A 25,592-nucleotide genomic window follows, 5' to 3' on the forward strand; every position below is an offset into this window, starting at 1 on the left:
TTATATATCCATATATAAATATATATATTTATATATACATATGGATGTAATCCTTTTAGATATATGTGAAATACTCCTGTGTGTGTATTAAAATATAGAATACCAGACCTTAAAATGACCATAGAGAGTTTTTACTCCAGCGTTCTCATTTTCTCAATAAGAAAACTGAGATACAAACAGTCAGTTAGTATTTAGTATATAAATAAAAATGAATGTAGTCTCATCACCCGAAGTATAATGTGTTCCAAAGGGACAAGAAACCTGATCACACTAGTAGGTTAAGGATAAAGGTGTATTATCAGTATTTCTTGCCAATTAGGCTTTTGAATACATAATTGAGTAGCTACTATGTACTAATAATACACTTCCCATTTCTTCTGGTTACGCATGGTAGGGAGAAAACCTCTATTAGGCATTGATTGTCTCTCACTAAAAGACACATGTCATTTTGCGACGTGTGCCCCCTTAGCATCAGAGGCAAGAGGGCTCAGATTGGTTAGGGGAAAGAAAATTGAACTTTCAAACCCACAAACCCCAGGGGAACAGAGTGACCAAGTGCCACTTACATTGGGCCTCCTGACTGGGGAAAAATAAACACCTCAAAGCAATACTGAAGTGCTTGCCTGGCATCTCCATATTTACTCCACTTAGAGAATGATTAGTGTCAACAGATGACTTTTGTGGGTGAAACATGCTTCTTCACCAAAGACAGTACATTTTTCATTAAGTTACAATAAACCAAACCTTAGTTATAAAGGAAATTTCCAACTGACAAATGGATCTTGCTAAAGGATTTTCTATCCAGCAACATAGCCAGAGTGAAGGGAGCAATTCTTTATGGAATGCAGGCACTTCTGAATACTGTTACCACATCATCTTTGGGCTGGATGCTCACAAAACTCTGGCTGCCATGTTAGTGAAATGTGCATGCAGGTACAAGTAGTATCTGCTATTCAGTGGCTGTTCAACTGGCTGTGGCAGGGTCTTGAATGGCAGTGTGAGTGAAATTGATACTTACTCAATAAGCAATGGGAAGCCATGAAGGATTATGACAATGAGAGCAATGTGATCAAAGTGGAGCCTTAGGAAGATTCATCTTGCAGTAGAACATAAAATGGATTTAGAATAGAGAGACCAGTAGAGAAGTGAGGTGGCAGTGGCCACAGTCCTGGTGAGAGGCAACACAAATCAAGTTAGCAGTAGTTGCAGGAAGAGTGAGGAGGGCACAGGTAGCTATAAGCTTTCTTCCAGAAAGTGGGATGGGAAATTCACCCTGTGAATGCTGCTCCATACTCCCTCCTCTTTGGAGTGTAAATAAGAGCCCTACATTCAGTTGCAGGATGAATTTAGATGCACATCAGCCTGGAGCTCAGTTCTTCCTCCAGAGGCTTATTTTTTCCCTCCATACAGAGCTTAGTGTCGTCTGGCACATTTTCATTCCCAGAGCATAATGTCCAGGCCTATGAGTTTGCCTAGTCATTCCTGATTCATTTATCTCATCAATGTTTAAGTGACTATTAAGTGCAAGACATAGTTCCATCCACTTAGAACAAATTTTCCCCAACCTCTGCCTGTCAAAAGTATATTCCCGCCCTTGTTATGTATAGCAAAGACCTATTTCATTGATTATCAGAAAAGAATGAATAAAGTTAAAATGTGGAAAGCCTAGTGATCTAAAGATAGGTAACATGTTTTTGCTTCCTAGTGGTTCAAGGTTCAAATACAGGATGTTTCCATGCACGTTTTCAGGCATGCATAATAATGGTTAATGTTTTCCTAAAGATTATAATCCCTGTATGACAAGTCAGAAATTCAGGCACCCAGGTGTTGTAAAATCTTGAGTGACATTTTGTCCTCTTAATCTGCCACCCTTGGCTGTGTGTGCTTAATGCCAGCTGAAACCCCAGCCTACAGGATACATTGTCTTTTGCCATTTTATTCATTCCAGTGAAATCTATTTAAATGCTGTAATTAAGCAATTCATTTTTATATTTAAGCAAGTGCTGTCAGTATATGTCTCTTCAATTGTTTTAGCCAGTTCTGTTGGTATTGACTTTAGATCATCTGAATACCCTAATGATGAGATCATTTGTTAATAGAAGAGTTTCTCTTCTGAACTTAGGCAATCGATGCAATTTACCAATACATGCTGCTAAGTTAGAGTATGGCTGTGTCTCACAGAACAACCATGTGAAAAAAAAAAATAAATCCAAAACAAAACAAAGAAACACAAAACCAATGCAATTAATTGTTTTCTGTCTTTTTCCATGTTGTTGAATATCCAGTTATTTGAAATTATCTGAACGATTGGCTTTTCCCTTTTGATTAAGAAATGTAAAAACCCAGTTTGGATGTATCTGCTAGTAGAATGTAAGGAAAATGCATATGAAATAGAAAAGCAAAAGGAATATAGAACAATACTAATAAAATCACACTTTATGCTTGACTGACAGTATTATTATTGATTATGGAAAAAACCAATACCTGAGTCCACTGCCACAATATCTCTAGGCCATCCAAATGTTCACTTTGACAGTCTCAACATACAGGAAACATATTGCATTAGATTTGTTTTCTGTAAAAGGAGGGGGATAATGTCATAAATTTGACTGTAACTGTTCAGAGCATGCTTCTTATAACCCCCAAAAGATTCTCTACATTTTCTATAAATATGGTATACATGTCTATTGGACTAGAATAACAATTAATGGAGTATAATCTCTGGGACAGAATTACCTTGCTAAAGAATTTTGAAGAAGTGTTATCATTATATAGAAAACAGCTGGCAAGTTTTCTAAGCATCTTTTATGTCACATTTTATCCCTAAGGAAATAGGATATCGTGTATGCCATGTGGATGGGACTCAAGAGATAGCAACAGTCTTTGCTTCCTTTGTTCTTTCTACCTATTTTTTTAATAGCGCTATATTATATGGTTTATGTAATTCAATATGGTTCCTGGGTTACCTGAGCTTTAGTGCAGCACAAGGATTATCTATATAAAAAAAGACGGGGTTCTTATTTTTAGGAACATAGGTTTAGCGAGTGAGCAACTCTGAGCCTGTCTGTAGCCACATCATCCCTCCAAAGGAAATAAATTTGCTGATAATGAGAGAGGAGTCATCTCAGAAATGCTCCTTGGAATCAGAGAAGTTCCTTTTTCCTTGCATTTAATTTCTCAAGATACCCCATGACAGAGGTGGCCCAAGTAGAATAGGAGCTTCAGGGCTTCCCCATCCTCAGGGTCCAACGTTAATAAAGAAGTAAAGAGCCTCTCTGATGGAGTGAAGTGTGGAAGGAGGGGCTACTGAAGGAGAGATCAGCTGGAAAATACAGAATCATCCTAGGCTTCCTTGGAAACACAGAGAGAGAGAAAAGAGAGAAAGACAAATAGAGAAAAAGAGAGGTCTGTAGAATCTAAACATATCAAAGTTTTCTGTGAATAGCACTTTCCAGACAGAAGCATTCTATTCACTCCAGAACCACTACTGATATGGAGACTAGAAGATAGTGGTTCCTATAATCCTCACTGGAATAACTGTGTAGGTTTCATACCGCAACGTGGCCTCTACTCAGCCCATAAACTATCTGGCTGTAAAAATCTACGCATGAACACCTGTGTAGAAAGCAGTCACAATCAAGATGCACTGCATTTACATATCATGTTGCAGCTTCCAGAGCACTGTTGTCAATGTTGGCTACTCACAACCACCCTTGCTGTAGAAAAGGCAGGAATTATTATCTTCATTTTTAAAATGAAGAAACTGATGCTCAAAGGTGTTTAGTACTTGCCAATAGGGTAAGTGGCAAAGCTGGGACTAGAACCCAGGTTTTTAACATTTCTGGCAGAGCACTCTCTCCACGCTAGCCTATTACCTCACATCACACCATACTGGAGTACATTCTCTAACATTTTAATTTCTTTTATTGTTTTTTCTTATACTAGAGCTTCCTCATTTGTGAGATAAGTATCATGATAGGGAACCATGGCAAAAAAAATAAGGAGAATATAGGTTTTTAAAAGCATATAGACGTTATAAATTAAAGCAACATAACTGTTAACTCTCCAGCCTCCATTTTCCAATCAGTTTAAATTACTTTAATGTATGTTTTTAAAGTTAAAATTAGCTGCAATCCCAATATGTAACTGTCTTGATGTTTGGTGAATTGTGCTATGTCATTTCCTTTTAATTTTCCTCCTTTTGCAGTGTGTCTCACATTCTGGCAAGTGTGTCTGGAATTTGCGATTGTCTTCTTATGTCCCATCATTTCAAAAGAGAAATTATCTCTTTGTGTATCTTGTAGAATAATTCACGTATCATTTGCACATAAATAATTCACTTAACATTTTTTCTTCAAAGTCTCTTAATGTAATAATTCCTCATAGCATGCCTAAAAGAACATCAAATTACAGTGAAAGCAAAGTAACAAATTGCGAGCTTTTTCTCATATGGCAAGGTTCTCTGCCATCATTTACTCCACCGTCATTTACTTGCCATCATTTACTTGAAAGATTCAAGGTGATGAGCACACAAGAGGATGACATGAGGACATCTGACTAGAGCTGTTGGGACATCAGAATAATAGCAAGTTAATTTCCAAAGAAAGGAGAACCTCTCAGTATAGACATTTTCGATCAATAGCCAGGCAACCCAGAAAAAATAATTTAAAGGAAGTTATTTTCCTATGTTGGCTCTATAAAAAGATGAATGTTTCAAAGAAACTGGCCTCAAACATGATCATCTTCCTCCTGATCAGAGAAAAATAACTGGGTCTAATTGGCAGTTCCAAAGCATAGAGCAGAAAGGGTATTTTCAAAAAACATGCCTCCGAATCAAAGGGAGGTTAAGCAATGTCACTTTGATTTTTCCCTCTTCCTGTCTCCTGCCAGTGGCAAGCTCATCCTATCACATCCAGCATGCTTTAAAAGGAAACCACTTGAACACAGCACCCATTACTTTGTGATAACCTAAGTCTTCTAGAACAGACTTATCTGGAGTCTAAGGGACTGAAAAAAGTGGATTCATGTGATTTCCACAGTGACATGTCTTCAGCCTACTGCTATATCTTATTGCAAACCAGCCAGACTTGGGAGAGAAAAGGGTGTTTTAAAAAAAAGGCAGATGTGAGTGTGCATGTGTGTACAGACTGGGTCCTACTGCTGTAGGAAAGGTGTGTGCCAGTCCCCACTTCTTGCCAGCACCTCCTCTCTCTTTGTTCTTCTGACATGGGACAATCTGCAGGATGAGTGAGGTTCGCATCCTCTGTACATGGACTGCAAATGAAAAGGTTTTCATATCCAAGATACATGTGACAGATGAGTTGGGCCAGCCAGACACATATTTCTTGTTTTCTCATTTTCACCTCTTACCTCGTTCCTTAGTTTTTTTCCTATTCTATCACTTGCCAAAATTCAACCTCAGGCACAGATGGTGAGAAAATGATTTTTGCCTACCAAGCCAAAGAAAGTGCCCAAATATTAATGGTTATTTATCTAGAAACAGAACCTGAGACTTAATAAATGGAAGCATGGATTTCCAGCACAACATCTAAACTTTGGAAGTGTTTTATTCCGTTGTTATGCATAGAGGGTTTCAGTGTGTCGAATATCACTTGTCACCCAGCATGTCAAGTCCAGAGTTAGATTACATGTTGTCTCTGCTAAAAGTGGTTGCCTCTGTATTCTAATTTACAGCAGTATTCTCTTCTCTCTTCTCTGTAGCCCTTACCCACCTCCAAGATTCACAAATATAAAGGTCCCCAAACAGATACTTTTGTAAAGGATCTGAACAACCCTGAGGTTGTCAAATGGCTGCTTCAATGCTCTTTTATCAAACATAACGTCTGTAGCCTGAAAAGTCTACGGGAGTACAAGTTTGGTTCTGATTACATAATTATGCTACAGAAATATGAAAAAAAATCATCACTGAAACCCTCCAGGTGCTTAAACAGTTTGATAGACTGTAGCCACTCTGCCATCAGCACCCCCAGCTGTGTTGCTTAGCAACATTTTAATTCCAGAAGAATCGAAGGAGATGAAATCCCTGTGGAGAAGGAAACAGAAATAAGAGGGCTGTTGACAGATGATCTGAGTTGTTTCTTCTAATATACTGTGAAGATCACTAGCTCTTTTCATGAATGATAAATGGACTGTACACAGATCAATGGGTTCAGTGCTAAACTGGAACCAGGCTCCATGTCTAAAGCAATGCAGGCCGAGAGGCCCAGAGATTTCCTCATTTCTATGATTTGGTGTATATTTTCTTAAATGATCCATGGGAGGAAATTGATTTCAGTATTCAGTCATTCCTTGTCCTTTTGTGGTATCGGCTAATAAAAATGATTTTGGAAATGGACACTTGACTTTCTATCATGGTGGAAGTGTGGCCAGGTGTCAGCAGCAGTGCTAGGGTGAGCAGTTCGCTACCACAAATCTAAAAATCCAGGATATGCCCATGACCATTCTGTCTGCATCTGTTTCCCCAACCTGTCAGTACAACCCAATCAGGTCCAAACAGGGTAAGATTAGAGTGAAAGGTGGGAAGAGAAGGACCCTAGTTGTGCACCCAGAAGTCCACTTTTATGGTCCCTAATGAACTTGCTAGGCAGCCTTCACAAGGCCTGCCTGTATTGGAAAGCTGCACTTGGACAGGTAACCGTGTTTCCCAGGAGAAGAAAATTGCTTTCTGAGTCTCCAGTCTGCTTATCTACAGCACCCTGTTTCGGTTAGCTCCTTATGTTTCTGAAGAGCATTTTATATTGCTTATTGTTTTGGTAGCTAGTTGCAACAATTATGCCTGCTAATATTGTCTAATTGCATTTTTTCTTCTGTTTACAGGCTGTTGAAAAGGCAAAACCTAGGAATAATCCTGTGAAGTAAGTTATTATTTTTATTAGTTGCAAATGTTAATTTTAATGGACTCAATGCATGTGAAAAAATAAGGTCATAAAAGGGACCTTGGATTTTGAGTTAATCTCTATTCATGACAATTTAAAGACAAAAACAAAACAAGCCAAAAAAAATCCTCCAATGAGCAGAGACCAGCTTATATTTTTTCCTGTGTTCCTGATGAAGAAATGCCCCAAATTGTACCCAGTTTACATAAATTAATATGTGCAATCCATGAACAGCTGCCAAATTCTATTATAATCATATTCAATACATAGTACTTCAAGCCTTTGGGTTTTGCACATGCTAAAAAGATTACATTTTTAATTGCAAACCTTGGACCTATGACAGAGACATAAATGACTGAAAGTGTGCCAAGTGATTTCCAGCCACGTGGGGAAGTTTGGCACCTTGGCATCAAGGCCTCAATACTCAGTTAATGAAAAGCTCATAAAGTATACTTAACCAAAGGCTTTTCTTTTTTGTTTTAGCTAACAGAAAGCAACTCCCAAGGCATTTTATGAGATACTCTTAAATCATAAACAAGCTACACAGACCTCCTTTAAATATAGTACATCTTAGACATCCCTGTCTCTTCCAGAAGGGCGACTTTCAAATTAAGAAGGATGACTGTCTTGTCATTTGGGTTTGTAACATCTGATTGCAGTGTTACAATGCATGCTAGCCCTGCCAGCTCTGTGGCTGAGGGAGGACTTTCTCTATTTGCTGGGTTATGATAGGTCTGGTAATATCACATCTCGAGGAACTATGTGTTAATTTATTTCGGCTGGCTTCCATTATAGTTGGTACCAAATACAGAAATGGAGAGTACATTGATTTTTAAGTTTCTGGGAGAATGGATCAGCTAATGCTAATGACAAGAAGCCTGTTTATGTTTTGTATAATAAAATAACTAACTTTTCCAGGGCACCAGGGTAGCATTTAGCATACCATTAAATCCAAGCCCTAGTACGTTTTTCCAAAAGGTGTTGTGTACTTTGCTTTTAAGTTTCATTTTTCTTAGGCCAATGAATATTTCCTATCAGGCTCTGTAACATCTAGAGGGATATCCATAGTCTGGAGATATATTATGATATAGTCCTGTGGAAGTATTTGTAGTAGCTGAGGTTTTGTCAAATAGTGCAGTTGGGGTTGAAATCTTCTCTGCAGCCTGATTTCTTTTCCATCTGAATGCCCTAAAGGCTCCTCCACTGTAAGCCTGTGGCTGGCAAGCTCGGAGAATTAGAGGTGGTGCTAATGAGGCCAGGGTCAGGGCTTTTGTCCCTGGGTGGGCGATTAGTGATCTTCTTTCCTGCAGTTCAACTGCACTCCTCCCTCCAGTCCGCCTGCATGCAGATGTGTGCCCCAGGTCACAAGGCATGGGGCTAGGGCTGGAGGAATGTAAATCGAGGCCCTCAATGGCAAATGTCTCCAAGCTCCAGCCCTCCCAATAGGAAGTGATTCCCAAGCTGCATTTTTGCATGCATAGAATAGCCCATTGGCAGTGTTTGGGGTTGCATTTAATTCTATTCTAATGGCCTAGAAGCGGGACCTGTTTTCTCTTTGCTCCTTTTGAGAATTTGACCCTACAGTAATTGTATTTTTATGAGTTCTTATTAATTCACAGTGCAGACTCTATCTAATGTCTAGCTTTCTGAGGAATGTTATAAAAAGAAGAGAGGGAAACTAGAAGAGTCACAGAATTATTGAGTTTTGTGCTTTAAATATATTTGAAAATCCACTTAGTAATAAACCTAAGTCACAACCAACTGGTAGGTGTTTAGAATTGTCTTCTAATTAAATAAGATACTGTTCTCAGGATGAGTTTGGGTTCATGATACCAAACTCAGCACTTGAAGAAGGAGACTTCCTCAGGACCTCAGCTCAGAAACAAAAACTCCACAGCAGGGTTCAGTTGCTCTGCCTGACAGGAGAACACAGTCAAAGTTTTTAAAAAGTTTTATATATAATGGTCCTTTTGCCATTTCTGACGACATCAAAGGCACCCCTCCCGAGGAAATCTCAACTACACAACCCTACTATGCCCCAATTCAGCAGGAAGCAGTTAGAGCAGTTGTCCGCCAACCTCCCCAACAGCACTTGGGTTTTCCTGTTGAGAGGGGGGACTAAGAGACAGGACTAGCTGGATTTCCTAGGCTGATTAAGAATTCCTAAGCCTAGTTGGGGAAGGTGACCACACCCTCCTTTAAACATGGGGCTTCTAACTCAGCTCACACCTGACCAATCAGGTAGTAAAGAGAGCTCACTAAAATACCAATTAGGCTAAAAGAAGGAGGTAAAGAAATAATCAAATCATCTATCGCCTGAGAGCACAGGGAGAGGCACAACGATCAGGATATAAACCCAGGCATTCGAGCCAGATCGGGCAACCCCCTTTGGGTCCCCTCCCATTGTATGGGAGCTCTATTTTCACTCTATAAAATCTTGCAACTGCACACTCTTCTGATCCGTGTTTGTTCCTGCTTGAGCTGAGCTTTTGCTCACCATCCACCACTGCTGAATGCTGCCATTGCAGACCCGCCCTTGACTTCCACCCCTCCATATCTGGCAGGGTGTCTACTGCGCTCCTGATTCAGCGAGGTGCCCATTGCCACTCCCAATCGGGCTAAAGGCTTGCCATTGTTCCTGCACAGTTAAGTGCCTGGGTTCATCCTAATCAAGTTGAACACTAGTCGCTGGGTTCCATGGTTCTCTTCCATGACCCACAGTTTCTAATAGAGCTATTGCACTCACCACATGGCCCAAGGTTCCATTCCTTGGAATCCATGAGGCCAAGAACCCCAGGTCAGAGAACAAAAGGCCTGCCCCATCTTGGGAGTGGCCACCACTATCTTGGGAGCTCGAGGAACAAAGCCCCCCCCACCCCCCGCCCGTAACACTAGAGAATTTCAGTTACACACAATGCACTGGAACCCCAAATAGAGTAAATGTTCAATACAGGTTTTCTGAATGAATAAGTAAACAAATTGGACATATCCCAGAAAACAGGGATTCTTCCAGGAAAATAGGTTTATTTCAGGAACCTAGTCTGCAGGCTTGATAAGGCTGGTGGCACTCTTCTAGTAGAGTGTCACCATCATGTCAAAATATAGTACATCATGTGTATGGTAACTAACCAAGTGGTCCTGTCCCTGTTATTCTTGACTCATGCCACATGGAAAAGTGTTCCTCCATTGCTCTGGCTATTTCTAGCTGTTTTGTTTCTGACCAGTTCCTTGTTTGATCTCGTATCAAGAAATAACATTTGATTGTCTTTTTGAGAATACAATGAAAATTGTGTACAGTTTTACTGGAAAACAGAGACCCAATGACATCATTTACAATTCAAGTATGAACACAAATTGGTAAATATGAACATGTGTGTGGTTTCATATAGCCCTTTGGTGTAGAGTTTGGCAAATGGTTGAAAAAAAATCAAAAGAAGAACATTTCTTGACATGTGCAAATTTTATGAAATTCAAATTTCAGTAAGTATAAGTAAAGTTTTATTGGAACACAGCCACACTCATTAATTTCCATATTGTCTGTGACTGCTTTTGTGTTACAATGGCAGAGTTGAGTAGTTGTGACATAAAATGTATGTAGCCTACAAAGCTGTACACTTTTACCATCTGGCCCCTTATAGAAAGTTTGTGGACTCCTATTCTAGTTGGTGAGGTAGAAAAAAGCATTAAGCTTTTTTGTGATGCTGAAGGTTAAACTATGAATCCTTTCTCCTTTGGCCTTTAAAACAATAAGTAGATATTTACTGAGCCCTTATTGTGTGTTTAGGACTTTCTAGGGTTGATATGCCACTTAATTCTCATCCAGAGCAAACAGACTCGCTCTTCACTCACTACCTTTGAAAATCATATGGATATGAGATCCATTGACAGGGCATTGATGCCTCAGAAACCAGTGAACATATAGAACACATATCTAGAGCATACTGCTAGTATTCCAAACAGTGTGTAGATGGATTTATAGACAAGGTCATATGAATTTTCTAAAATTCTGTCACTTCCACATCTAACTAAGGTTAAATTAGCTTTCAGTTATGGTGATGGTAAATAAACTCATTAGTACATGGCTAATAAGTTTCTAAAAGTTTCGCTTCCCTCCCCCTATTTCTTAACCACTTATTCAATTTATTTTTAATATTTTCATGGTTGTAAGCTACTTCTTTCATTGCCATAGGGAGACTCTGATATACAGTAATTATGCTCCATTTAAAAAAGAAATTAAATATATGCCTAGTCAATGTAAGCACATAATGTACCTGGATACACTAATGCCATTTCCTTGAAACATTAAATATTACCTCTGAAGGTAAGATTCAAACATGAATGTTCTTAAGATCAGTGATCAGGACAAAAGAAATCTGGTGTATTTCTCACTATAGTGGAACCCTACTGGTATCAGAGTTTGATTAGTATGTTCAAATTATAGCTCTTTAATGTGTCAGAAAGACTTTCACTTGTATTTTAATGCTCTGCAGCAGTCATCTCCAAGATTTCATTGTGACAGTAAGGCCTGAGAGATGTACAGATTTCTTCCACCATATGTGACTTATCACATATATTTTTTTTCAAAAACACATTTCTGTTATTAAGACATATGTGATAGTACATTTCTGAAAATGTGAATTGCTTTTGGCTAAAAGCCATGCACTAATAAGTTGAGTTGAATCTAACCAAGGTTGACATCTGTTACCAAAAGAGAGAGAGAAAGAAACAGAGAGAGCATGCACACACTGTTGTCAACCATAAAATTCTTCCCTGCTTTTACACTTTAACAACATTAAACAATGTGATGGTTGTCTTTCACAATTCAGGATCAGAATCCATTCTGCGTAGGAAATTACAGTTTTTTTACGACCTGGTTCGTTATAGATATGTTGCTTTCATTAGTGAAAATGACAAATAGCCATAAAAATTTTCCTGACTATGATATTTGCACATTATTCATTTATTCACCTGATGAATATTTATTTAGGTTCTACAACATTCTGGGAACTGTGATATATGCTGAGGGAATTAAAAGTAATTCTGAGATAGGTCCTACCCTTGAGGAGTTTAGAGTCCAGCAGAAAAGATAAAATCGGTTTGTAAAAAATTAAGCACAAGATATATAGGGAGAGAAATGTTTGTTAAGTGGGGAACAGATAAATTACAGGGAGGCTCTAAGAACAAAAAATGCTTCTAGTTAACACCGTCAAAGATAGAAGAGACAATGGGGGAGGAGAAAACATTTGCACCAGAATTTTAAGGACTGCTGGTTTGCAACACTGGTGCTGGCAAGGGAAAGCAAGGAGCCCAGGATGCCTGATGGGGTGCAGGCAGTGAAAGACCAGGTTGGAAACCAAGGCTGAGTAGAAATGGTAGCTTAGGGCCCTCAGAGCTTATCGAGATGAAAGAGATTCACATGGTAGAGTCAAATGGCATTAAAGAGCTCTTCACTTGGTACTGAATGTGAATTATCAATCAGTCCGTCCCCTAATTATTAAACACAAAGAGTTGATAGACCAGGGTTCTAGTCTTAAATCTGATATTAGTTTGTAGTATGAAATTGCATGTGTCACCTCCTTGTTATAGGCCTCAGCTAGATTATTTATATGGACATTCCACTTCTTTAAAAAAGCCAAAGCCTGGAAGTCTGTTTTATGATTATGTTCATTTTAGAACAATATTAGCCCTGTTAGTTCGATGTAGATTCATGCATGCACATAAGTTATATATATATATGTGTGTGTGTGTTTGTGTGTGTGTGTGTGTGTGTGTAATGCATCTATATTTAACTCCACACACACACATGTGCACAAACACATAATGCCTTTCCCCACCATTTTCACCTTTTACATTTGTGGAATAAAGGACAAGAAGCCACATCATTAGAGTTTATCTTAGGTAGAAAATAAGTGTGGCTCCAAAGACACTGGGTAAAGCCTTTGAAATGGCCCCCTCGGATCAAAGGTAATTTTGCATGTGGAGTCCATATCTCTTATGATGTTCTTGTATATATGCACATCACAGACATGCAGAATGTCAGTCAGTTAAGTCACCATTCTGAATGATAAGGCAGTGGAATCTGATTTGTGTTCTGCCAAACAAGTTTTGTGGGATTGTCTCCTTTAGACAAAAGGCTCCGGCACCAAGAAGTTTTGGCATCTTCTATCATATCCCTTTCCTGGAGCATCACTGTGCACATTCACATAATGTAGGCTCAGATAAAGAGTTCTGTTTAGCTTTGTCTTACCTAAGGATTCCCAAATGTGTTTGACCAGAGGATATCTTTGTCTGGCAGGGCAAATGTTTCATGAAACACAGAATTGAGTGTTGTTGCTAACAATAAAGTGGCTTCATTCCATTTAAAAATGTTTGATTCCACATTTGTTGGCAAGATCACAGAGAAAAGGGAACACTTATACACTGCTGGTGGGAGTGTAAATTAGTTCAGCTATTGTGGAAAGTAATGTGGCAAATCCTTAAAGAACTTAAAACAGAATCACTATTGGACCCAACAATCCCATTTTTGGGTATATAACCAAAGGAATATAAATCATTCTACCATAGAGACATATGCGTGTTTATGTTCATCGCAGCACTATTGACAATAACAAATACATGGAATCAACCTAAATCCCCATCCATGGAAGACTGGGTAAAGAAAATATGGTGTATATACACCATGGAATACTATGCAGCCATAAAAATGAATGAAATTATGTAGTTTGCAACAACATGGATGGAGCTGGAGGCCATTATCCTAAGCAAAGTAATGCAGGAACAGAAAACGAAATACCGCATAATGTTTTTAAATTTTACTTCAAGTTCCGGGATACATGTGCAGAACGTGCAGGTTTGTCACATAGGTATACGTGTGCCATGGTCATTTGCTGCACATATTGACCCATCCTCTAGGTTCCCTCCCCTAGCCCTCCACCCCCCATCAGGCCCTGGTGTGTGTGTTCCCCTCCCTGTGTCCATGTGTTCTCATTGTTCAACTCCCACTTATGAGTGAGGACATGAATACTGCATGTTTTTAGTGGGACCTAACAACGAGAACAATGGACAGTACGAAAGGAACTACAGACACCTGGGCCTATTTCAGGTTGGAGGGTGGGAGGAGGGAAAGGATTAGAAAAAATACCTACCAGATACTATGCTTATTACCTGAGTGATGAAATAATCTGTAAACCCAACCCCCATTACATGCAGTTTACCTATATAACAAACCTGCACATGTACCCCTGAACCTGAAATAAAAGTTTTCTAAAAAAATAAAATGAATTGACTGTAAATGCTTAGATTTATTTCTGGGTTCTCTATTCTGTGTCATTCTTCTGTGTGGCTCCTATGTCTCTTTTACAGTGTGTTACTGTAAGTTATTTTTATGAATTGTAAATGCCCTGAGACACAGTCCTCAATGAGGGTATAGGAAATTTTGGGGTGGGTTCCACTGAGTGAGATACATGAAGCTAAGTAGTCCCCAGTGAACTTCCTCAGATCAGTGGGCAAAATGCCCAGTCCACTCATTTCAGGATAATGAGGCACCCTCAACAATGTGCTTCCTACGTCCTCCCCAAACCTCTAGTCAATCTCTAACTGGCTCTAGGCAATTTAAGGACAATTAATGGAAAGATACCAATAACATCTCTCTCTAAACAGCTGCATAAAATAAATTGGGTTCTTTCTGTTGTTCAGATAGACACAATTGGATGCAACAGGTTCCAGCAATCATCCTCACAGCTAATGAAATTTGCACAAATTTCTGGACACCTTCCTTTTCATTGGTATTTGCATTTGTACCATCTAGGCAATCTCAGAAGAGAAAACTGAGACCCAAAGAGCAACTGCCCAGAACCCCAAGTTTCCAGGAACTCTTCAGTTTTTACCAACTCCCTCTCAGGACACACATGTCCACTTTCAATGCCTAGAAATGTGTTATTGGTTTTTTCAGTTGTATTATATAACTTTATTTAACAATTTATTTTCTTAGAACATGACACCAAATGTGTCAAAAATTAATGAATCATCATATTTGCGGGTTCTTTAACAATTATGCCGACTTCAATAATATAAAATTTATATCTGTAAGGATAAGTTTCTTCAAAACTTCAAACACATTAGTTGCCAAATTACCATCACTCGTCATTCCAAAAGTTTTATGAGAACCTTTTCTCTTTAGGTGTTAAATTAATACCCTAATAACCATAGGGATAAAATAGAAAGCACCCATTTATTGGTGAATCTGATGGACCTCGACTAAGCTGGCAAATGTGGAATTAAACCATTTTAAAGGGAACTAAACCATGTTACTTTTAGTATCAACGTTCATAAAATGCTGCCTGGTCCACGTGTTAGTTTCTAACTCTGTCCTTCTTAGTGTTTGCTGTTTAGACAATAATGGACAACGCTGTTTAATCTGCCCACACAAATCAGCTCAGTTTCGGGTACATAAGAGTTACACCTAGAATTTTACTTCAATATTGCCATGTAGTGATCTTTCAGTAGTCAAAAATTTAGAGTCACATAGCTAACCTGCTAGAATTCAAGCAAGCCACACATTTGCTCTTTTAACAAACAATAATGATGTCCCTACTATGTGCCAGACACAGTTGATAGAGAGATTAGTTAAGTAAGATCTCTACTGTGAGAGTCCCCACACACTGGTAGGGAAAGACAAAGCCATTACACTACAGAATAGGTCGTTTTTGTATGATTGAAGCGTGTGCAGCATTGTATGGAGCAGAGATGAAGGAGGGAGCAACTGCTGAGAGTAAGCTCTCCCTATCTCAGCAGGAGTCCCCCAGTGAACAGTGGGGAGAGGCCATTCAAGAGAGCAGAACAACACTTTCAAAAGGCACTAAGAGAGGAAAGCAGATGCTGTGTTGTGAGCAATGTCTGGTACTTAGAGGCAGCTTGGGGCGGGGGGGTATTTTTCACAGTAGCAGAAAATACCAGGTGTGTGAGTTGCAGAATAGAAAAGAAAGGAAAGAGGTGTTGCATGTGCCAGTATACCTAAAGCATCACACTGCCAAATATTAATACTTAGGCCCTACTTTTGGTATTAGGAGGAGAGCAGTGCAGTGTGGGTGAAACTAACAAAGTGCTGGAAAGGATTCTTTTATTCTAGAAAGTTAAAGGTTAGAGTTAGGGAGAGATTATAAGGTGCTCTTTTTAAACTGTTTGCAAATAAACAGACACATCAAATTCTTTCTGATTATATCTAGCTAATCTTTCTCTGTGGACTTTTATGTAAATCTCAGCTCATATAGAGTTCCTGTAAGCATTCAGCTGTTCCCTTGTGGCTTCATGAACCCTTGATTATTTCTTGCATTTTTCAAAATGTTTGTTTCATACAGTTCCTCTCACATTACTCAAATGTCTAGGCTACACTAAGATATAGTATTTTAGGCATGACACAAAACACTATTATTTTAGCTTCAGTTTCTGAATTCACTTCACAGACATAAAATTTCTTTCTGAATGTGTTTTTGTCAGCCCAAAACATAAGCACAGTAGGGCTATTTTTATTTCTAGGGAAATGATGCATGCCCCCATGGTGACTATACCAGGGCTCCAAACAGTAAATCAGTCCTCTGTCGACCACAGAATGTGTTCAGAGTCAAAAGCCCGAGGTAATAAGTTATTATTCAGTTGACTACTAGTTTTAGGGGACTGAGAACTATAGAAATGACTCATTTTGGCCAGGGACTCAAATAGGAAACAAATAGTATCTGCTTTCTGAAAACTTTTGCCTAAATCAACAGGAGTTAACTAGAGAGCCATCATTGAGAAAAAAAAAAAAAAAAAAAAGAAGTAAATCATTCTTCCACAGGAAAATGTTTTTATTTGTAGAATTTACAGCATAGGGGTATATTACATGTCATTATAATCCAGTTTTTATATTCACATGTGTTTATATACTCTATATCAGCATACCCTCATGCATCATGGTAATTTAAATCCAAGACAGAATTGTTCCCCTTGTTGGGGCAGGCAGAGGCAGCCATAACTAAAAGAAGGTCTCGAATCTTTCTCTCAATTCTCATTCCTTTTCCAATTTGTTTACTACCTTCTGCACCTCTCAGCACCATACTGTCACAACAAGTGGGTCCCAAGTACTTAGGGAAAGCATTTCAGAAAACTGTTGTGGCTCATATTCCTCCATGGAAGCCTGGCAAAGGGAGCTCAGGGCAGCCAGAGAGCTCATTCGTACTCATTCATGTTTGCATTATCAAAGGCTGCAGTGTGGTTGCTGGGGATCTGCTAAGAATAGCATCTACATCTAAAATTACAACTTATTCATCTCTCTCACAAGCTGGAGATGTGTGTAACTTCCAACACTGGCTAGGTGAAAGTTTAACTTGACTCAAACCATGTTGCAAGGGTTGAATAGTAAATTAGACGTGTTAGAAAACTTGTTTTACATATATATGTGGATGTGTATATACACTCTCTACATACACATTGTACACTCACATATAATTCAAGCTTCACCTATTTCCAAACAGGGATGTAACATAATTGAAACAAGATTGTAGAGGAGAATGTTTTTAAAAAACAGAAGAACCTATTTCCAAACACTACAGAAACATCTGTTTACATATGTGATGGAACTAGAAAAAGCTATGTGTTTTTTAAATCAACACCCAAATGAGGGCCGCCCTACAATGACAGAGCAGAGCACAGCTGTACCCTTCCTGCAATGATGCTGTTGTGGTGCACAGCCCTTTGGGAGATCCCCTTGGAGAGTGCAGTCAAACCATGCATGAGGTTCTTCTCCTGGTCTTAGTGATAGGTGATAGACTTTTGAATGTGGTTTTCACTTTTAAAAACTAATCTAAGATGGTGATTCAGAGCCATGGATGTTGAAAAGCAGTTGTAAATCAAAGCAGTTAGTGTGGTTCAAAATAAGAATGATTTCCTCTTGCACACAGTGAATGCCTTGAAGAGGAATTTTGCAAGGCTTTGAGCAGGAATAACAATATTGGACCACCGCTGTATACAAAATAGCATATGACATATACACTCTCACTCTCTTTACCCGACTTTATTTTTTCTCTTAAGTAATCATCATTCTCTCTCTCTCTCTCTCACTCTGTCCCTTTCTCTCTCTCTCCATGTTTTGAAGTGTCACCTCCCACAAGAATATAAGGTTCATACAAGTGAGAATGTTGTTTTAGTCACTACTGTAACCCTAGCATCTCAAATAGTAGCTGTCATGTAACAACAGCTCAGTATCTTGAATGAGTAAGTGTAAGCATCTAAGGATATGACTTTAAAGTTAAACTGTCCTAGTTTAGTTTGAGTATGCATTTAGTCTTAGAATAAGTATGATTTTGTGCTGCCCTTTGGAAATCATACTGAACTAATTATTACATAGGGTAAATTATTTGCTTGTATTGGAAAAGAATAGAGTTTTATTTTATAATAATCTATATTCCATATTAGCTTTACTCTGAGCCGTCATAAAGCTAGTTTTACTGTTATTAATAGAGCTAGAATTTGACCCTCCAAGTGATTCTTCTGGTGTATATCCACCTTCATACTTTTGATGCATTCCCTCTACGAATTGAAAAGAGGAGGCACAGGAGTGAAGATGTCAGCCTCCCTATGAATGGGGGTTAATGCATGGGTAGTTATAGTTGATGTATGTCATTAGGCACTTTCAAGAATGACAGAAGTCAAATTTTCATAACATGGGACGAGGAAACAAAAACATCATTAAGTTAACAGTTGAAAACACGTGCAATTTTCTATTTTTGAAAGGCATCTTGATCCTCAGAAATCAGCAGGATTAGGCACAAAGCAGCCAATTTCAGAACCCACATACTTGTCCTCTTCTTTGGAGTTATGGAGTGTGAGATGCATCTGATACTTCCCTTTTGTCCTTCCTGCAATACTCCACTATCACAGCACTAAAAAACACTCAGCAGCTTTTCCCATTGACCAGTAGTTGCAGAAGTTGGATGGCTCCAAAGCACTAAGGCTTGACTCACTGTCACAGACATTTATAGCCACAAGGTCTAGGCAGTATCTCTGCAAAGTGGTTAAACTAAACAAGCTTTCTTTAATTTTATATTCTTCTCATGAATATGTAAGTCATTAAATTCTTTGGTCACATCTCAGTGACGGGGTAAAAATATCCCTCACTTAATATTGAAGTGTACAAAAGAAACAAACAAACAAACAAACAAAATCCAAGACCGTGTTATAGGAAATAACATTGCTGCAAGGTTAATTTTGCCTCATACAGCATTTCCTAGAATTGAATTGCCTGATCTCCTCCCTTGGGGGTTGCTCCAGTGCTTGCAATAACCAAGGCTGATTTTTATTGGAAAATCACCTCTAGATGAAGAACATACTCCAGAGGAGATTTTGCATGGGACAAACTGGTTTCTGGTGACAGTGGCATGTTATCCAGGTTGGCACTGTTTGAGTTCCCAATCTTTCTGTTCATTCAGGCAGCACATTCATTAGCAACCCTTAAAACACAGTAGAATAAGTAGGGAATTTACTTTAAATCCTAAAGTAATTTACAGGGAATTTACCTGAAATTGTTTTCAAGACTTATTGGCTAGCAGGCCAGTATTCAAATTGTAGCTCTTAACATGCACATTGAATGTTTTACTAGTAGTGGTGAGACTCGCGGTAGTTTTTATTTCAAATGCTTAACAGATAACTCTTTTTACATAATATAGGACACTCAAGGATCCTGACTAACTGGGAAGAATTATGGAGGGTAGGATGATAGGAGAGGGTATGATAATACTGAGCAATGAAGATCTCATGTTACCTTTGCAGGCATGGCTTATTGAACAGGACAGGCGTTTCCTGTTAGTTGGTTTTTTCTTATCGATACAGGCGTTTCCTGTTAAGTTGTTTTTTTTAATTATAAAAAGAATCCATAGTTATCTTGACAGCACAGCGTAACACAACTCACCGGGAGACACAAATTCGGAAATACACCCCAGCTTCCAAACTTCACCAAGTGGAAATGGAGAATATTATAAATGGAATACATTGAGCCTCCAGGAGGAAGGAAAGGGAGGAGGAAATTGATAGAGAAGCCACACATCAGAGGACGCTGGTGACCTTGGGATGACATTAATTCTAGAGGCTAGAGGACAGATACTCAAAAGCTGATTTGATTCAAGATGGAATAGTTGGAGAAAAATCCAGAAAGGATAGTTTTATGAACAAGAGAGGGAAACAGCATATATTTCATCAAAGTACAGACTGCATCTGATCCTTAAGCTTCTTAGGCAAAACCTACAATAAGAAGGAGAGAAACGAACCCCCTGTTGTATTCCTTTTAAAAGTCTCTCTGCCTGGGCCACTCACCAAAGCACAAGAAAACTTGTTCAGAGACAATGTACCTAATGTCTACTTCTAGATTTGTAATAATTCAGACATTAATGTAAAAAGCCAAAATGACTGTCTATGCTGACTGGTTGGTACCTTCCCTTTATGAATTTTGTGTCCAGATTACTCTTCTTTACTCGAACTGAGAGAGGGAAAGTAAAACAATTCCCAAGATTCAGCACTGACACAAAGCTTTTTAACTACTGATATAAGTGGCACATGACTTAATACTTGGGTTTTCAGCAATCAAAAAGCAACCCTGTGCAATATCACCGTAGCTCAGTTCCCAGTGGGCATAAGAGATGATTAGATATATTGAGTTCTTTGTGTCATTCAAAGAATAAAGAATCTCATACACATTGGTGTTAGCTTCCTCTCACTTCATTTCAATTTTCAATACCCAGTGTCATCACTGTAACAGTTTCTTCATAATGAAACCTCATGTCGAATTGGATTTGTCTTTCAAGTGAAAGCATATTGGGAAGCCTTCTGAAAGCTGATCCTTGAAATAATTTTACTGCTACAAAATTTTACATATATATATAATTTATTTATTTCAAATTCCCCAAGCAAGAATAATATAGAAAATGAATAATAAAACAAAATTATGACATTTGAAAAAAAGTTATAGGTTCACTTTTCATATTTGACAAGTCTGGGGGAAGAAGTGCTCTGGTTAATCCAAATAATTTGGTTAATAGAGCTACCACATATAGAGAGAATGATTTTCAAGGAATTAGAAGGCTATATACCCTTAATAAGAAACAATGTGATCCATAATATAATCTTTTCTAATTCAGAAAGACCATATAAGACTATCACTGTGAATAGTTCTCATTGTGCCATTTGCACAGAAATTCTGGTTACTCAAAAGTTCTAGGTGCTTGGACACAATCATTCTCAGTCTCATTTTCCAGAATATCAAATTATGTTCTTGGATTTAGTAGTTTGGTGTTAAATCATGCCTTTGCTCTATGTGGCTTCCTACCACCTCAACAAAACTATAGTCAATCACACAGTGAGGTAAAAAAACATATGGTAGTGTCTGCACAAATTCTATAGTGTCCAGGTTAAGTCAAGTATTGACTAGACATTTGTCTCCTACCTCCCAACATGAAGATAGTTGAATTGGGGTAGTTTTTCTATAGATTATTGAGAGTAGAACTCCCCCAAGGCTTTTTAGTAGTATAGATGACTGAAATCCAGACATATTCCTTGTAACCCCTGGAGTGATAAGGGGTAGGAGCCCTGAAGCCTCTTGACTGCAAACCATCATGTTAGTTTATCCTGGTATACTATTCCAATTCTTTCCTTTGTGGACCAAGATTTGTAAAAGATTACGAATTACTATCCTAGGGATTTAGGTGTTGCATATCCGTGTTCATTTTTTCAAAATTAAAATTCTATAAAGCAAGGGAAAGCACTCAGATGGTAAAAGCTTTCTGAGTGGTTCTGGTTTCATGGTTCTCTCTTCCTTCAGCCAATTTGATGGGCTAAATCAGCATTTCTTAAACTATTGTCCATGAATGGTGTTTTGAGGGATGTTAATAGGTATTGTGAAGGACACAAAACAAATGTGTGTGTCTTTGGGGTGTGTGTGAGTGTAAGAGTGTGTGTGTGTGTGTGTGTGTGTGTGTGTGTGTATTTGGTGGAGAGTGGTTAAATAAGTATGGGAAATGCTGAGTTTTTAAATTTTTCTTCTAAGTTGAATTTTGAGCCCCTAATATTACATTGTGCACCTCTAAGATGGGGGACATAGTTTCTTGTTGTGCTTCCATAGCTTATTTGACCCTAGAAGTTTTTTGCCTATGGAATATCAGAATCAACTTTGAGACATGCTGGAATGAGTAAAGTTGAGTTGTGTTGGTGATTTCAACCCATCAGTGGGTTAAGGAAAGTCATTGTCATGTGAGGCTACCCCTAACTGAGCCAGAAGCAAAAATGTCTTTAGACAAGGTGTTTCTGGTATATGGAGCCACTGCAGCAAACTCTGGAAGGTTCACCGGCCTACCAATGGGACCACTAAGCTGGACAATGGTCCTAAGCAGTCTTTAAGCCACAGCCTTATTGCAAGCAGGTAAATTGAACTAAAAAATTAGAGATTTATGGTTCAACTAATTAGGTGATTATGAATACTCATATTGGCTAGGTCAGCATCCTTAGTCATGTCTATTCCTCTCTTAAAACTTTCTCCATGGTAGACATATAAAGTGGGGTTTTTGAGATCATAACACAATTTTTAACAGCTTTATTGAGATATAATTCACATACCGTACAGTTCACTGATTTATAAAATTCATTGGCTTGTATATTCACAGATTTTTGTAACAATCACCACAATCAATTTTAGAACATTTCTCTCACTCCCCAAGGAAGCCCTGGACCCATTACGCAGTCACTTCTCATTTCTCCCTCCAGTAAGCCTTGACCAGTAAACTACTTTCTGTCTCTATGGATTCACTTATTCTGGATATTTCATAAAAATGGAATCATACAGTTTGTGACCTTTTCTGTCTGTTTCTTTCACTTAGTATGTTCTCAAAGTTCATCCATGTTTTAGCATTGGTTAGAACCACTAGCTGACTCTAACTAGGGAATGTTACTAGGAAAAAAAGAATGGTCTTCCCTTTTCTACATTCCAAATGTATAGGGAGAAGGAATTTGATGGCATTTTAAGAACATTAAGAGATATTGAAACAAAAGTAAATTATAACTTGATGCATTCTGATGCTTAAGATGAAATGACTCTATTATGTGGATCCTTCTCAAAAGCATTGAACATCTTGTGGATTAGTTTTTAGTAAGCTGGTGTTATGAATGGTGTTCTTCAATTCTGTAAACTATTCATCCTACTTGCAAAACAAAGAGGTGATGTGGCTATTGTATTGCATATCTATGGCTTCCCAATTCATATTCTTACATCTGGCCATTTCCTATAATTTTATGAAATATTTTAATACGGAAAACTCATTTCAATTACGCAGTCATTGTTAAGTTTTGCCAAGGTTGAGTATGGATCGTTTTGTGTTCATTAGAGCACAAAATTAGAATTTTCATTGCCGCAACCGTAAACACCATTGGCACAAAGGATTTGAGCATTTTCTCATAAAATCTTGGAAAACTGATAATTGTTGTTTTCCCTGTTTTTCAGCATATTTTAGTTTTTTGAAACTATTTTCTGTTTTTCCTCTCCTGGTATATTTCTTTTGGCCTAGAAGTGATTCTCTTCCAAATGGATGATGTCGCACACAATGCATGAACTAGTAAACACAGAGAGTACCATCCCTAGAGTCAGGGGAAGGAGAATAAATTATTTCTTTAATTTTCTCAGCTTTAGTTGGTCCAAAGTCTGGCAGTTAGACCTGAGTAAGTCTGGTAAAACCGTCTGGCACACCTACATCTGTTCTCACATTTGCCAATCAGGATTTATCAAAATCAATGACTCAAAACATGAAGCTCTTGAGAGGTGCTAATTTGTGGCTAAAGAATAATTCAAGTGCAGCACCATTTGGTCTTCATGGAATATGGTTTTGATTTTGGGAAATTCAATGACTGTTTCATCTTTCTCTCTTATATTCTCTGTTAAAAGAAGAAAAACTGGAAAGTAGTTCTAATCTAAGGACTTTATTTTCCCTACATTTGTCCCTTTGGAAATTTGGAATAACTTTGCCAAGGGGATTTAGATACCTCAGTGCTATTTATTTATTAATGGTCACTCATACATCCCTGATATCTTCCTAGTTATCGGGATGTTCTCAGCAAAACACCAACACTTGATTCTGTTTTTCATTTACCGTCCCTTTTCTCCAACCCTCTGCCTGATATTCGAAGTCAATCACCTATGAAGAAGGTGACTCCCATTCCTCTCCCTCCCAGGCAGCAAAGAGGAGATAACATTCATTATTCATTGCAATGTTTCCACTTTGCCAAGATATATTCTCTTACTTCAAATTCGGAACAGCTTATTGGCTTCTGGGAGTTCAACAGCCATGGGTGGAGGAACACGTTCATTAGAGGAAGCACATGACTCTGCCAGATTTAACTGACAGATATTGAAGCTGGAGCGAGCAATTGGCTGACACTCTTCAGGCGTGAATGTCCTTTGGTTCCTGCTGTGCTCATTGTTACACAGGTGCTCCTTATAAAGTACATGCACATTTCTAAGATCATAAAACCAATAATGTCATTCACATACCAAAAACTACAGGGAGCTTATGCCTCCATGACAAATTTGAGATGGGAGCAATCTATACTATGATGTGCATGTATAGTATGTATACATATGAATGATGCATATGTAACTGACTAAATTATATTTTGATACGGTTAGATTGCATTTATCAGACTTTGTAGATTTGGAGATTAAAATGATTTGCTTTTGAACCTCATATGCTTGTGACAAGAGGTTTTGTCTCTGAAAGCCAGAAGAGTCTTGTCAAAAGGTAGCTTCCTTATTGCTTCTAAGGTCAGCTTTATGATGTGAGGTCTAGAGTATAAACATTAAACTCTACTACTGTTTGCAAAAATTTTGAAACAGAAAGATACCAAACCATATTTAGCTCACTAGTAAGTAAAAACCAAAGTGTGTGTGATAGATAAAATATGGGCATGTGTTAAAAAAAAACAAAAAACAAAAAAAACATGATGTATATTAGCAGAGTTGAACTGGGTCCCACAGATACAGCACAGAGAATAGAAAAATACTTCAACTTCTAAGAAAACACTCAATTGTTTGCTTTGTAGGATGTATATAGTCTTTGCCTAGAAGAGTTTTATTCTCTGTGAGGAAATCCACAGTGTACAAAATATTCCCTCTTGCAGGATCACAAATCACTTTCTAAATCCAACCAAAAGCTTCTCTGATTGCATGTGTTTATGAGACTGGTGAGTGTCCAGGCCCTTGAAGAAGGAAGACTGTTTCAGTATATTTGTTACAGAAGAAGGAAGTTTTGGAGGTTTCTCTGGAGCTGTTTATCTTTTGTGAAAAAGTAGAATATGTCAAAATAGAGCCACAGCTTAAACTCTGGCAGTTCCCAGCAAATAAATGAGGCCTAATTATATTTAGGACTTTAGCTCTATTTACATAAATAATAACAGTGGAAATGACCACCAGATTTTTATTTTTTCTATAAAAAGTGAATTGAGGCTGGGCGCGGTGGTTCACACCTGTAATTCCAGCACTTTGGGAGGCCGATGTGGGCAAATCACGAGGTCAGGAGATCGAGACCATCCTGACTAACACAGTGAAGCCCCGCCTCTACTAAAAATACAAAAAATTAGCCAGGCGTAGTGGCGGGCACCCGAAGGCCCAGCTACTCAGGAGGCTGAGGCAGG

General features: G+C 38.3%; 1 protein-coding gene across 1 annotated transcript in view; it reads left to right on the top strand.

Moving 5' to 3' along the window:
- The window catches only part of AFF2 (ALF transcription elongation factor 2), a 402,781-nt gene that overhangs the window by 299,350 nt on the left and 77,839 nt on the right, over positions 1–25,592 (top strand). Inside the window, exon 9 of the mRNA XM_017882824.1 lies at positions 6,838–6,875. Coding sequence (XP_017738313.1) covers positions 6,838–6,875 — 38 coding nt within the window. The remainder of the gene's footprint in view (positions 1–6,837; positions 6,876–25,592) is intronic.

Source organism: Rhinopithecus bieti, unplaced genomic scaffold, assembly GCF_001698545.2.
Source record: "Rhinopithecus bieti isolate Rb0 unplaced genomic scaffold, ASM169854v2 scaffold_13744, whole genome shotgun sequence".
NCBI lineage: Eukaryota > Metazoa > Chordata > Mammalia > Primates > Cercopithecidae > Rhinopithecus > Rhinopithecus bieti.